Here is an 11,455-nt window from a genome sequence, read left to right as displayed (position 1 = left end):
AAATACACGCACAGAAAAGGGATACTATCTTCTGCCTCAGTTTGTTCAGATTTCTACTAGAATAAGTCGACCGTAGGGAGGAACAAATAGCTCTCGAATGTGAGAATTCATAATTTTGAACAGCCTAAATCTCAGATATTGCATCAATGTCATTTTTAAGATTCTGATATCATAATAATAATAATTGTTTGCTCCGAGATAATGTACCTGTGTGTGTACATGTTTTAGCTGTTAACGGCGTGGTCAGTTTTCTTTTCTATATCACATTTATTTCATACTAATGGCAAATAAGTTCATGTCTGTTTATGCATCCATTATTTCTTTACCTCATTACCAGATACTTCTGGAAAAGGCAGCCAGTCAAATGACGTTTTAATTTAACACATGTGACATTAATTAATGCAGATTACTTCATACCATGAACGACAGATACTGTCCCCTGAAGGTATATCTTAACAGTTGGAAAATGTGTATAAATAGTATAGCATATATAGAAAAACACTATTGGATCGAATGACATATATTGTTGTGCAATTCACTTACATACATGCGGAAACTACTGGAAATTTCGAAAATATCCTTCTTCCAAGGACTGTCTATTGCATATGTGCAATTAATATGTCACAGTGATGCATAGGAATGCACATCAATTCATTCGTTGTATGGAGATAATCTTACGTAGTGACATTATTCACGTCTTATATAGTTATTAAGATAAAATTTATCGTAAACCAAGGAGAAAAAAACCATGGAAGCCGAATCTGGGAAAGAAAGTAAGAACGAAAAAGAAAAACCGGAAGTTGAAAGTACTATGTCAACCTCATCTAGTGTAAGTTTAAAACAATATCCTTCATCATGGAGTTTGAATTCATCATCGCCTTTGTTGCCGCGTCCAAGGAAACGTTCTCTAACCGTGTCGTCTCTTCCGCCTAATCCTGAAGATATTCTAGATAAGAGGGATCCGAAAGGACGAACACCCCTTTTCCTTGCTGTTAAAGATGGTGCCTTACAGGATGCTAAACGTCTGATGGAATTGGGATGTAAGGTGAATTTAACGGACAATTACAATGTCACACCTCTCCATGCAGCAACAGAAAAACTAAATGGGGATATGATAGAACTCTTATTGGAGTACGGTGAGTGCACATGTGTATTAACAATAAAAATAAAAAAATAATTAAATATATAATTTTCCAGAATCTCGTGCATAACAAATAATTCACACTTTCAACATTGTTCATGGTTCTTATAAAATTTAGCCCCAAAAAGACCTGCAGATATTCCCTACCACTGTCTTGGTCTTCTTAGGTTGGATTTACCCATATTTCAATGATTCATGTATACCATCAATTATACACCGCGCTGAAGTACGTCCATTGTTCATAGTTCATTATTCATTGTTCATTAATGAATAATGAAATAGTTCATTATTCACTATTCAATATTAAAAAATGAATAATGAATAATGAAATAGTTTATGTTTCATTATTCAAATTGAAGCGGTGAATAGTGAAATAAATATTAAAAAAAATTGACTGTGACACTATAGCTATATCCTGATTCGCAATGCCCATCAGAGGGTTTACGGAATTATTTAAATGCCACAATATGCGTAAAAAATGAGGAAATAGCCAATTTTGAATAATGAAATGGATATTTTGAATAATGGAATGGACTGGTAGGACCCTTCAGCCCCAAATTACAGATATATATTATACCTCAATCGAAAGCTTATCAAGAGAGGAACAAAATGTATATAGTCAATATGTTCCGCAACGCATATTATAGGATTAACGAAGGACTTAAATATCGAAATACGCGTGAACATTGAGAAATAGCAAATTTTGAATAATGAAATGGATATTTTGAATAATGGAATGGACTGGTAGGACCCTTCAGCCCTAATTACAGATGTATATTATACCTTAATCGAAATCTAATCAATTCAAAATTGGCTATTTCTCAATGTTCACGCGTAATTCGATATTTATGTCCTTCGTTACTCCTGTAATATCCGTTGCGGAACAAATTGACTATATACCTTTTGTTCCTCTCTTGATAAGCTTTCGATTGAGGTATAATATATATATGTAATTAGGGGCTGAAGGGTCATAGAAGTCCATTCCATTATTCAAAATATCCATTTCATTATTCAAAATTGGCTATTTCCTCATTTTTACGCATATTGTGGCATTTAGGTCCTCCGTAAACCCTCTGATGGGCATTGCGAATCAGGATATAGCTATAGTGTCACAGTCAATTTTTTTTATATTTATTTCACTATTCACTGCTTCAATTTGAATAATGAAACATAAACTATTTCATTATTCATTTTTTAATATTGAATAGTGAATAATGAACTATTTCATTATTCATTATTGAATAATGAATAATGAACTATGAATAATGGACGTACTTCAGCGCGGTCAATTGTACCATGTCTCCAAAAAAGATAAAGACAAAATCCTTGCTAGATTTTCTTCTAGATGAAAGATTCGTTTGAAAGTATCTTCTATTGCTTTCAGGAACCAAAATATGACATTTAATGACATTATTCATGTTAGTATAATAGTTCCAGTTTATAGTTGCTTTACACTAGGTTTTTAAGATAACATATACCATTGTTTGAAGTTTGCGGTAGTTATTTAAAGAATTTAATATTAATCAATAAAATAGCATACAAATGAATTATTGGTCATAGATAATGTGAATGTAAATTCGCTTCTCATTTTAAGTTTAAAGACCACATTAAGGGTTATAATAAATTAGAGGGGGAAATATATGACAAGGACATTTATAACCGAACAAAAATGTTGACCCGTTATTGTTCATTAATAACAACATTAACAACATTGACATATGGGACATTCTTAAGAGTTCGCTGTTTTATTGTAGTTTCCTGATTATATACATGCATGCATGTATTTACACATGTCAATTGCACATTGACATCGCCAGTCTAATAGTTACAGTTTATGAGAATGTTGACATTTATCTTTTGAAAGTTGAAGTATTGCGTATAAAAACATTGCCGAATGTTGAAAATATCATGATACAAACACAGTCGCTGGTGAGGAACACGTAAATAACAATAAAAAATCAATTGAATCAAGATTGATTGATTGGTTGTACATGTATGTGCATGTTTGGCGACACTTTCAGCATGGTATTCTAAAAAAAGAAGAAACTTACAAACCAAGAAGACAAACTTTTCATTACAGAAAATTTTACGAAATGCCGCTATGAATATGGTGATTATAGTCGAATAGAAAATTACACTTCCTTATGTATTTTGTTTAACATACCGCTCTTTCAAAACATCTCATTTTCAGTCTGGTTTCATACCCGGCTGCTTTACTTTTCATTCTATCTTGTATGCTTTAGACAATAAACTTTATACAAGTCTTACATCTGCTGATGTAGCGAGGCATTCAACCTAGCGCCTGCTTCAAAAGTTATCAAAGGAATGGTTTGGAAGATTCATCTTGAAAAGATCAAAAATATTTAAGGAATAACAGCACTGAAGATGTGATTTGTCGCTGTCGATTGGCGATTTGATGGTTGCAAATGCAGTGGAGGAAGTTGATGAAATATAGATCAGAATAGTGCTAAAACATCGCTACAATGTCGATGACTAAATATGAAGTCATTCTGTTCTGTACAAATTCAGAAAAAAATGTGACTAAAATGTTTAAAAGTTCAATAAGGAAGCAGGTTTAAGACAGATTCGACAAGTGGACGGACGTTACAACTCATCACTGTTAAGCTGATGACCAAACTATGAGTTCATTCTGTTCAGAATTCACCTTAGAAAAGTGTGATAGAAATATTGTTGGACGAACGAACGACCGGACTGACAAGGTGAATGTATTATATGTAAAGATATAATTACTGTTCGCCTAGTTGATATAAACTGTTGATATACACTGGTTACTGAACAACAAAAGTAATTAGTATATATTGTTTACAACAAACATAACTGAATGACAAGTGGTAAATTAAAAAAACTCTGATGACGCCTTTCTATGACAAATAAGGAAGTTTGTCAGTCAAGATCTGCCAAACACTGATAGCAAAATATTTAATGAAATCGACAAGCCATGTCGAGTTACAAGAACAAAAACATTATCAGTCAAGTAATTTTATGTAAAATTTGTTTACATATAAATCTATAAGAAAACAATAACATAACCTTTAACGGAAATTATGAAACATTTTGGAGATATATATTATTTTTCAATCATATCAGAAAGAGATGTCATGAAAACTATTTATAGTTAATCATGTTTCATGGAAATTTTGTAAATGATGTATACATTAACGTTTCGTTAATGTATTCTCTGTCCGACTATAGCAGCTTTAAGATTAAAGGGACATTAGCTGTCAAATTCATGTTCAGCGATTTTACCTAAATTCTCATATTTGATTTATAACATACTAAAACGTAAATTCAAATTACAAAAGTCACAAAATAAATATGCTTAACACATGACATGGGGAAAATCTCTTTGTTCTTACTGTACCTTTGCTGTGCATTATCCAGATTTTAATGTATTCTCTGTCCGACTATAGCAGCTTTAAGATTAAAGGGACATTAGCTGTCAAATTCATGTTCAGCGATTTTACCTAAATTCTCATATTTGATTTATAACATGCTATGTAAAACGTAAATTCAAATTACAAAAGTCACAAAATAAATATGCCATAAACTTTTAATACCGTATCATCATTTCTGGTGTATTTTAGACTATATCCATCGTGGTGACCTCCGAAGACTACAGACGGTCATATTGATCGATTTAAACATAAATAAAATATAAATAGACAGTAAAGTGCGTGCAATAGTACAATAACGACAGATTTAAAAAATAAATATTTTATCGTTTACCTGTATAAGAATATTTTTCGCGGGTCGAATCAACTAAAGAAATGGTTATGAAACGGTGTTTCCCTTGTTTCACCTTGCAATGTTACACATTATTTATGTACGTGCCTGTCCCAAGTCAGGAGCCTGGAATTCAGTGGTTGTCGTTTGTTTTTGTGTTACATATTTGTTTTTCGTTCATTTTTTTAAATTTAAATAAGGCCGTTTGTTTTCTCGTTTGAATTGTTTTACATTGTCATATCGGGGTCTTTTATAACTGACTATGCCTTGCTCATTGTTGAAGGCCGTACGGTGACCTATAGTTGTTAATGTCTGTGTCATTTTGGTCTCTTGTGGACAGTTGTCTCATTGCAATCATACCACATCTTCTTTTTATATTTACATTTTTTTTAATAAATAAACCACATGTTGAACTCGAGACCTGCTACATGTCTCCTCCTTGTTATTTTTTTTCAATTTTGCCCCTTTAACAATTTTATATAACCAAGAGATTACCATTATACTGCTTTCCGCAAGGGCAATCGATATACTTGCAGTTTTCAGTAAACATATAAATTAGTAAGAAAGGAAGAAAAGAAAGGGAATTGTAGCAAGTCTAGTTGAACACAGACGTGTCCATCTCAATTCAAAGTCAAACTAGGTTGCATGAAAACAAAATTTAAATTACGTTGAATTATTGACTTACAAGTTAATAATACAACAGTGATGTGTATTTTTAGCTTATTTTGACAAAACTAAACAAATTAAAATGACTGCTTATAGCTTAATATTATTTCTATATTCTGCTTTTTAAATGTTTGAATTAAACAAAACCGTATTCTAATATTTAAATTTGTCTAATTCGATTCAATTGCCGATTTAGTTAACTTTTTGTGGGACGATACACTAATTTTATCACATTGATGATGGTCTGAGGTAGCTATAATGTTTTGTTAACTTTCCAATGAACTAGAATGCATGGGTTCGTCAGCTTCACTTCAATCAGTTGTTTGGAGAAGGTGGTGTGCCTCTGTCGAGCACGTTATGCAAGTTTGATCAAAGTTAATGCCAAAGCTTCTGTTTTCCTGAGAAGTGAGGGTGCAATCGTATCTGTACGAGGAATTTTATGCTATCGTCTTATTTTTTTTATTTGACAGGTTACGAGTAAATGTATCCCAATGCATTCACACAGTGTGCCATGGGCACTGCTCGAATAATTAAGTGTAATTAAGTCGTCATTTCGTAATGATTGCATGCCAGTTTTTCATTTTATGTAACATAACATGTTGCCCTTATGTCCAAATATTTTGTAAAATATAAATCATAATTTTACATCATGTTTTATTTTAATACTGCGTAACGGCCAATACGTTCTAACTACGTATGAACTATTTACCACTGAACTTTATCAGAAATTATTCAATCAATGACTTTGATTGGTCTAGAGTCTAAAATTGCTCTTCTACAGCTAACTTATGTATATCATCTAGGCTTATTATTGAATGATATGCGGTTAATTAAGGCCTAATATGTCAAGCGTCTTCCATTGGTGTATAAAGTGTTTTAAATGACACAAGGAAATATGTAATTAATAGGGTTCATGTCAGCATACTGAGGTCAGACCATTTATATATGTGAATCATTTTCATTTGGATTATTAATTGCCCGAACGCTCGATATCATTTTATCATTCACGTATGAAACGTTATATGTATCTGAATTATTCATGTATATTTATTTACTTTTTTTGTCATTGTGAAGCTCGTGTCATTTCATATATGTATTATAGGTCACTTAGGGGCCATATTACAAACGTTTGTAAAAATGAAGACACAAATGGAGAACTAACAATGTTTCCGTCGCCTTTTTAACGAAATTAAGTTAAAGACATCAATGTTGGATGTTTTAAACAAACATATAAAAAGAAGTAAGGACATACCAAAACCTGCAAATAACCAAGTTGAACATGAACAAACTCTTCGTATTTACGTGTTTCTGGCTATTTATAATATACAGGACATTGCCTATACTACCGGTAATAGTAATATAAGTAGCATTGTACCTTAATAATTAGACAAATCTTGCAGTAAACTATGAAATACGGACTCCTTTGGCTTTATTTTTTGTCAGTTTTTACTTTGCATTTTTAATGTTATATAGAAACCTTTGTACTTGCATGGTTTTATGAGAATAAACTATCTAGAAGCATGTGTTTTTTATATTTATAAACAACATGAAATGATTGATTTTTTCAGGAGCAGATATAAATGCTAAGAATATACTGGGTCAAACTCCGTTGATGAGAGCTGTATTATATGACGATATTGATGTTGTAAAGCTTTTGCATCATTCAGGTAATTCAATTCACTATATTCTTACTGCACATCTTTACATGTTTGTGAGCGCTCAACCCTTCCATAACCTGAGAAAGTGGAGTAACAGTACAACGTAAGAAAAAACTATAGATATCAGTTGAAAAAGGCTTAACCGTCATCAGATGGATACAGAATATACGTGGACATGTACTTATACATCCCAAAAGCAAACAGACACGAAGTAAAGATCTTAGAGCACTCGCAGTTACTGACAGTTAATTCAAACTATAGATATCTGCAAATTTTAGAATCGTGAAAGTACATATTTGCAAAATAGTAGAGTTTTAATTTATAAATTACAAAATCCATATTAAACCAATAAAAGCAGTATTCAAAGATTCAATTACAGTGTTGAATATGTAACTTTTTTAATTAAGTTTATTTCAAGAATTGATAAGTTTGCCCGGATTGTATAAGCTTTCGGACTCGGTTTACAACATCTGGTAACATTTAGGATGTGCTATTCCGTTTGTATACCGTTATCACACCGCGGTTAAATTATCACGTTGTGATTGGTTTAACGCCGTCACGTGGTGACCCCCTATAGAACTGTAGAAGATTGGGTTAGTAAATTGCATGGGGGGTTCATGACACCACATCTCTTGTTAATGGTGACGTCATCTATTAATGCTGTTGTGTTTCATTGTTTCTTTTTCTAAAAAAAACTCAGCAGAAAAGTCGTGCGTGTGATGAAGTTGGCTTCCGGTTCACCACTGACTCCTACGGACCAAAGATGATGAATACAAATCCATAGGAGATTCAGCCTTCGGTCTCGCCCCCTTTATGGTTTTTACTTTCCCTCTATGGATCCGTAGCGAACCATATAACTTATATAAAACAGTGCCAAACGGACATCACGGTCAAAAAGGGAAAAGGGGAAAATTTACAATAGTGAAAGGAAAATCATCCCATATCACTTCTGGTTATCTACACAAGCAGATAAATCTTTTCTGAGATGAAAACCGTCGGAGAGGATGTTCCGGTTATGCTTGAGTAGAGTCATTGTCACCGCTTCGCAAGGGATGTTCATTTCTAAAATTCGAATTCAACCGATCAAATTTGCAAATCGGCGAATGCTATGCTATGGTGAACTCTCATGAAGAGACACGTGTATCGTTTACGGTTGTTCATGGAGTTAAATTCATGTAAAATCAATCGTCCCACGAAAAATTGCCGAAAACATTACTGATTGAGGACATCTTGAATGCTTGAGGGGAAGTGCAAACCTATCTTATCGAAATCTAATGAATATCACGATGTAGTATTGATTGTACATATTTTAGCAAAACTGGGGTTTATCATTAGTAGACTTTTATTGATCAATGCTGAATAAATGCTGCTTAAATTCCATTTACAAAAATTGCAACAATCACTTCAAAGAAAGGCAAGTAACTTGCATTTCAGTAAAGTTCTCACTAAATATAGAATTTCCCCGCTTGCATGTAATACTTCAATATATTTTTCAGACGGATAGAGTCCATTTGGAGTCTGTCACCATTGTCTACAGCCTGATAAATCATATTGTCAACGTGTAAAGCTGGTACTTGACAACATACTATACACAAAGTGCAGCCACTGTGACAAGACATTTTCATGTGTGGACCTCAATTTCATGCCTTCTTTTTTATCTTTAGATAAAAATGTCACAGTAGCTGCTCTTTGTGTTAGTATGTTGTGTAAAATGTCTGAAAATAAACATGTTGTCATACCTTGACAGTTGTACTTTTCCCCAATTATATTATTGAAGAGGACATTATCATTTAACAAACATAAATTTATGTTACAGGTGCTGACTTAAACGCAACAGACTGCACTGGGAAGACAGCGCTGCTAATAGGTTTACAAGAAGGACGAGTAGAATGTTGTTCATATCTTATAAAACACAAATGTCACGTGAACCTTGAAGACAAACTTGGACAATCAACACTTTATATTGCTATTCGTTGCTGCAAGAATCCCTCATCTGTTATTGTGCGCAAACTAATAAAAGCCGGATACGATATAAAGCGGGATAACTCTATATGGTTGAAAATGTCTGAATTGAATCGATATACTTTTAAAAGAAAGAGTTTTCTTGACAAAGTTAAAGACAAAGTAGTGAGAAACCGCAAATCAAAAACAGAGGATGAACTTGCTGATTAAATAGATACAAACCTCCACAACTTATTCAAAATAATGAAAACAGGGAAATTTTGATCAGCTGTGTGAAAGAAAACAAAAGTATTTTTAGTAGTGTGAATGAAGTAAAATACATATGCAGTATCTATTAGTGTATAGTTTCACATATTTAACTTATTTCTAATAACAAAGTCTGAACGGCTGTATTGATATATATATATGTATCTTACATACTAGCTTTATTCGATAAGACATTTATCAAGAAAGTCCCATTTGATAGGAAACTAACTGACATTTTGTTGAACATGCGGTATTTTGTCTCAACTATAATATATGAATATGTATGTAATTTTGATAATATGAATGCAAACGATCATACTAAATCTAAAGATGAAAACATTGCCAAACTTTCAAAGTAAACAATGTCTTCTGCAATGATACACACTAATTTTAAATGCGAGTACAACTAAATAAGAAAATATGAATGCCTTGTTAGAAGTGGACATTCATCTCAAAATGACCGAATCACATAATTTACAATGGAAAAGTTTCGAATGCAATTACATGTAACCATTACTGGTGGATAAACGGGGTCAGCTAAAATTTCCATGGAAATGAGATGTGCTAATGCCTAATACAACTGCAAACAAATTATCATTGACTTACTCTTTAAAAATTATATATAACAACAAACTTTGAAAATCGTTGACTCCGTCGTCGCTATGATCAACTTCGTCGAGCCGAGAATAAACTGAGACTATGGTTTATTATGGGACCAGCACATGCACGACTGTTTTTTAAGGAATGACAATTGCAGCATTAACTACTGAAAATTTACACAGGTGGTGTTTAACAGTTTTTTGTTGTTGAGAAATTGCTGCAACACTGCATGGTGACAATTAGATACTCAACATTTCATATTAGATTTTAATCTTACTATACATCACTTAACCCAGATCGGATCCTCATTACTGGTATGGCACACAGAAAAAACGGATCCTCATTACTAGTATGGCACACAGAAAGACCGGATCCTCATTACTGGTATGGCACACAGAAAGACCGGATCCTCATTACTAGTATGGCACAAAGAAAGACCGGATCCTCATTACTAGTATGGCACACAGAAAGACCGGATCCTCATTACAAGTATGGCACACAGAAAGATCGGATCCTCATTACAAGTATGGCACACAGAAAAGGAAATATTGAGTAAATCGTACGAGAGAGCACCCTAACAACACAAGTTTTACAACGATTAATATTTTTGAAATCGCGATACGTTTGTTTTTTTTTATGTAAAATTAATGTACCTTTTCAGAAGGCGGTTTTCGAAAAAGACAAAAAGATCATAGACCCATTGGGTCTTTGTAATGAAAGCAGAGACCAATATCCTAGACAAAGGATAATATGTTTTTGACCCTATTCCAATGTTGTAAATGTTAGACAGCTGTTATGGTTGACCTTATCCTTTGACCTTTTACCTTATTAATGGATATGCCAGAAACCATAACACTGACATAAGTCTTGAATAGTTGAAAAAGTTTGGGTCGTCCGGGTGCAACTTTGTAATTTATTGACCGAGATATTTGATCCTCAGTAAGGGTTTCTAAAAACAAATTAATTTGCACGAAATCTTAACCCAAAAGACATATGGGACATATTGAAATACCATTTGGGACCAATGACCTGTGTAGGGTCAAAGTCATGTCCCAGATATTGTCAAGTTTTTCAAATAGTTCTATAATCATTTTCCCTCTGCAACTTTAATTTCTTGCGTAATATTTTGATTTTAGAAGATATTGCTTAGATATTTGGCATATATATGATATCGAACAGTAATTGCACTTTTGAGCACTTTTAACAGGATTCTTTTTTCTTGTATGAGATTTTTATAAGTATTTCTCATAAGAAATTGAGGTCAAGGTAATGATAAATCCCTCAAGGTCAAGTTTATAATATTGACTTTGTTTTTTTTATCTTGAAAATAACAATAAATGGAGTCGAAAAAAGGTTTATTTCAAAATAGTTGAAATTAGTTATCAAAGGTACCAGGATTATAATTTAGTACGCCAGACGCTCGTTTCGTCTACATAAG

General features: G+C 32.9%; 1 protein-coding gene across 1 annotated transcript; it reads left to right on the top strand.

Annotated features, from left to right (window-relative positions):
• Nucleotides 1-604: 604 nt before the first annotated feature.
• LOC139503518 (POTE ankyrin domain family member B-like) lies at nucleotides 605-9,509 on the top strand. The gene is made up of 3 exons (XM_071293311.1): nucleotides 605-1,136; nucleotides 7,120-7,218; nucleotides 9,026-9,509. The coding sequence occupies exons 1-3, from the start codon at nucleotides 749-751 to the stop codon at nucleotides 9,379-9,381; spliced, it is 843 nt and encodes a 280-aa protein (XP_071149412.1). The 5' UTR covers nucleotides 605-748; the 3' UTR covers nucleotides 9,382-9,509.
• Nucleotides 9,510-11,455: the final 1,946 nt, after the last annotated feature.

Source organism: Mytilus edulis, chromosome 14, assembly GCF_963676685.1.
Source record: "Mytilus edulis chromosome 14, xbMytEdul2.2, whole genome shotgun sequence".
Lineage (NCBI taxonomy): Eukaryota > Metazoa > Mollusca > Bivalvia > Mytilida > Mytilidae > Mytilus > Mytilus edulis.
The sequence above is the reverse complement of the archived record's forward strand: the minus strand, read 5'-3'. Positions and strand labels throughout refer to the sequence as shown.

What these genes read in the sequence shown, in the direction of transcription:
- LOC139503518 (XM_071293311.1), top strand. Translation starts at nt 749, where the DNA reads ATGGAAGCCGAATCTGGGAAAGAAAGTAAGAACGAAAAAGAAAAACCG. An exon ending in AGAACTCTTATTGGAGTACG is followed by an intron (nt 1,137 to 7,119) that starts GTGAGTGCACAT and finishes TGATTTTTTCAG; the next exon opens with GAGCAGATATAAATGCTAAG. An exon ending in AAAGCTTTTGCATCATTCAG is followed by an intron (nt 7,219 to 9,025) that starts GTAATTCAATTC and finishes TTTATGTTACAG; the next exon opens with GTGCTGACTTAAACGCAACA.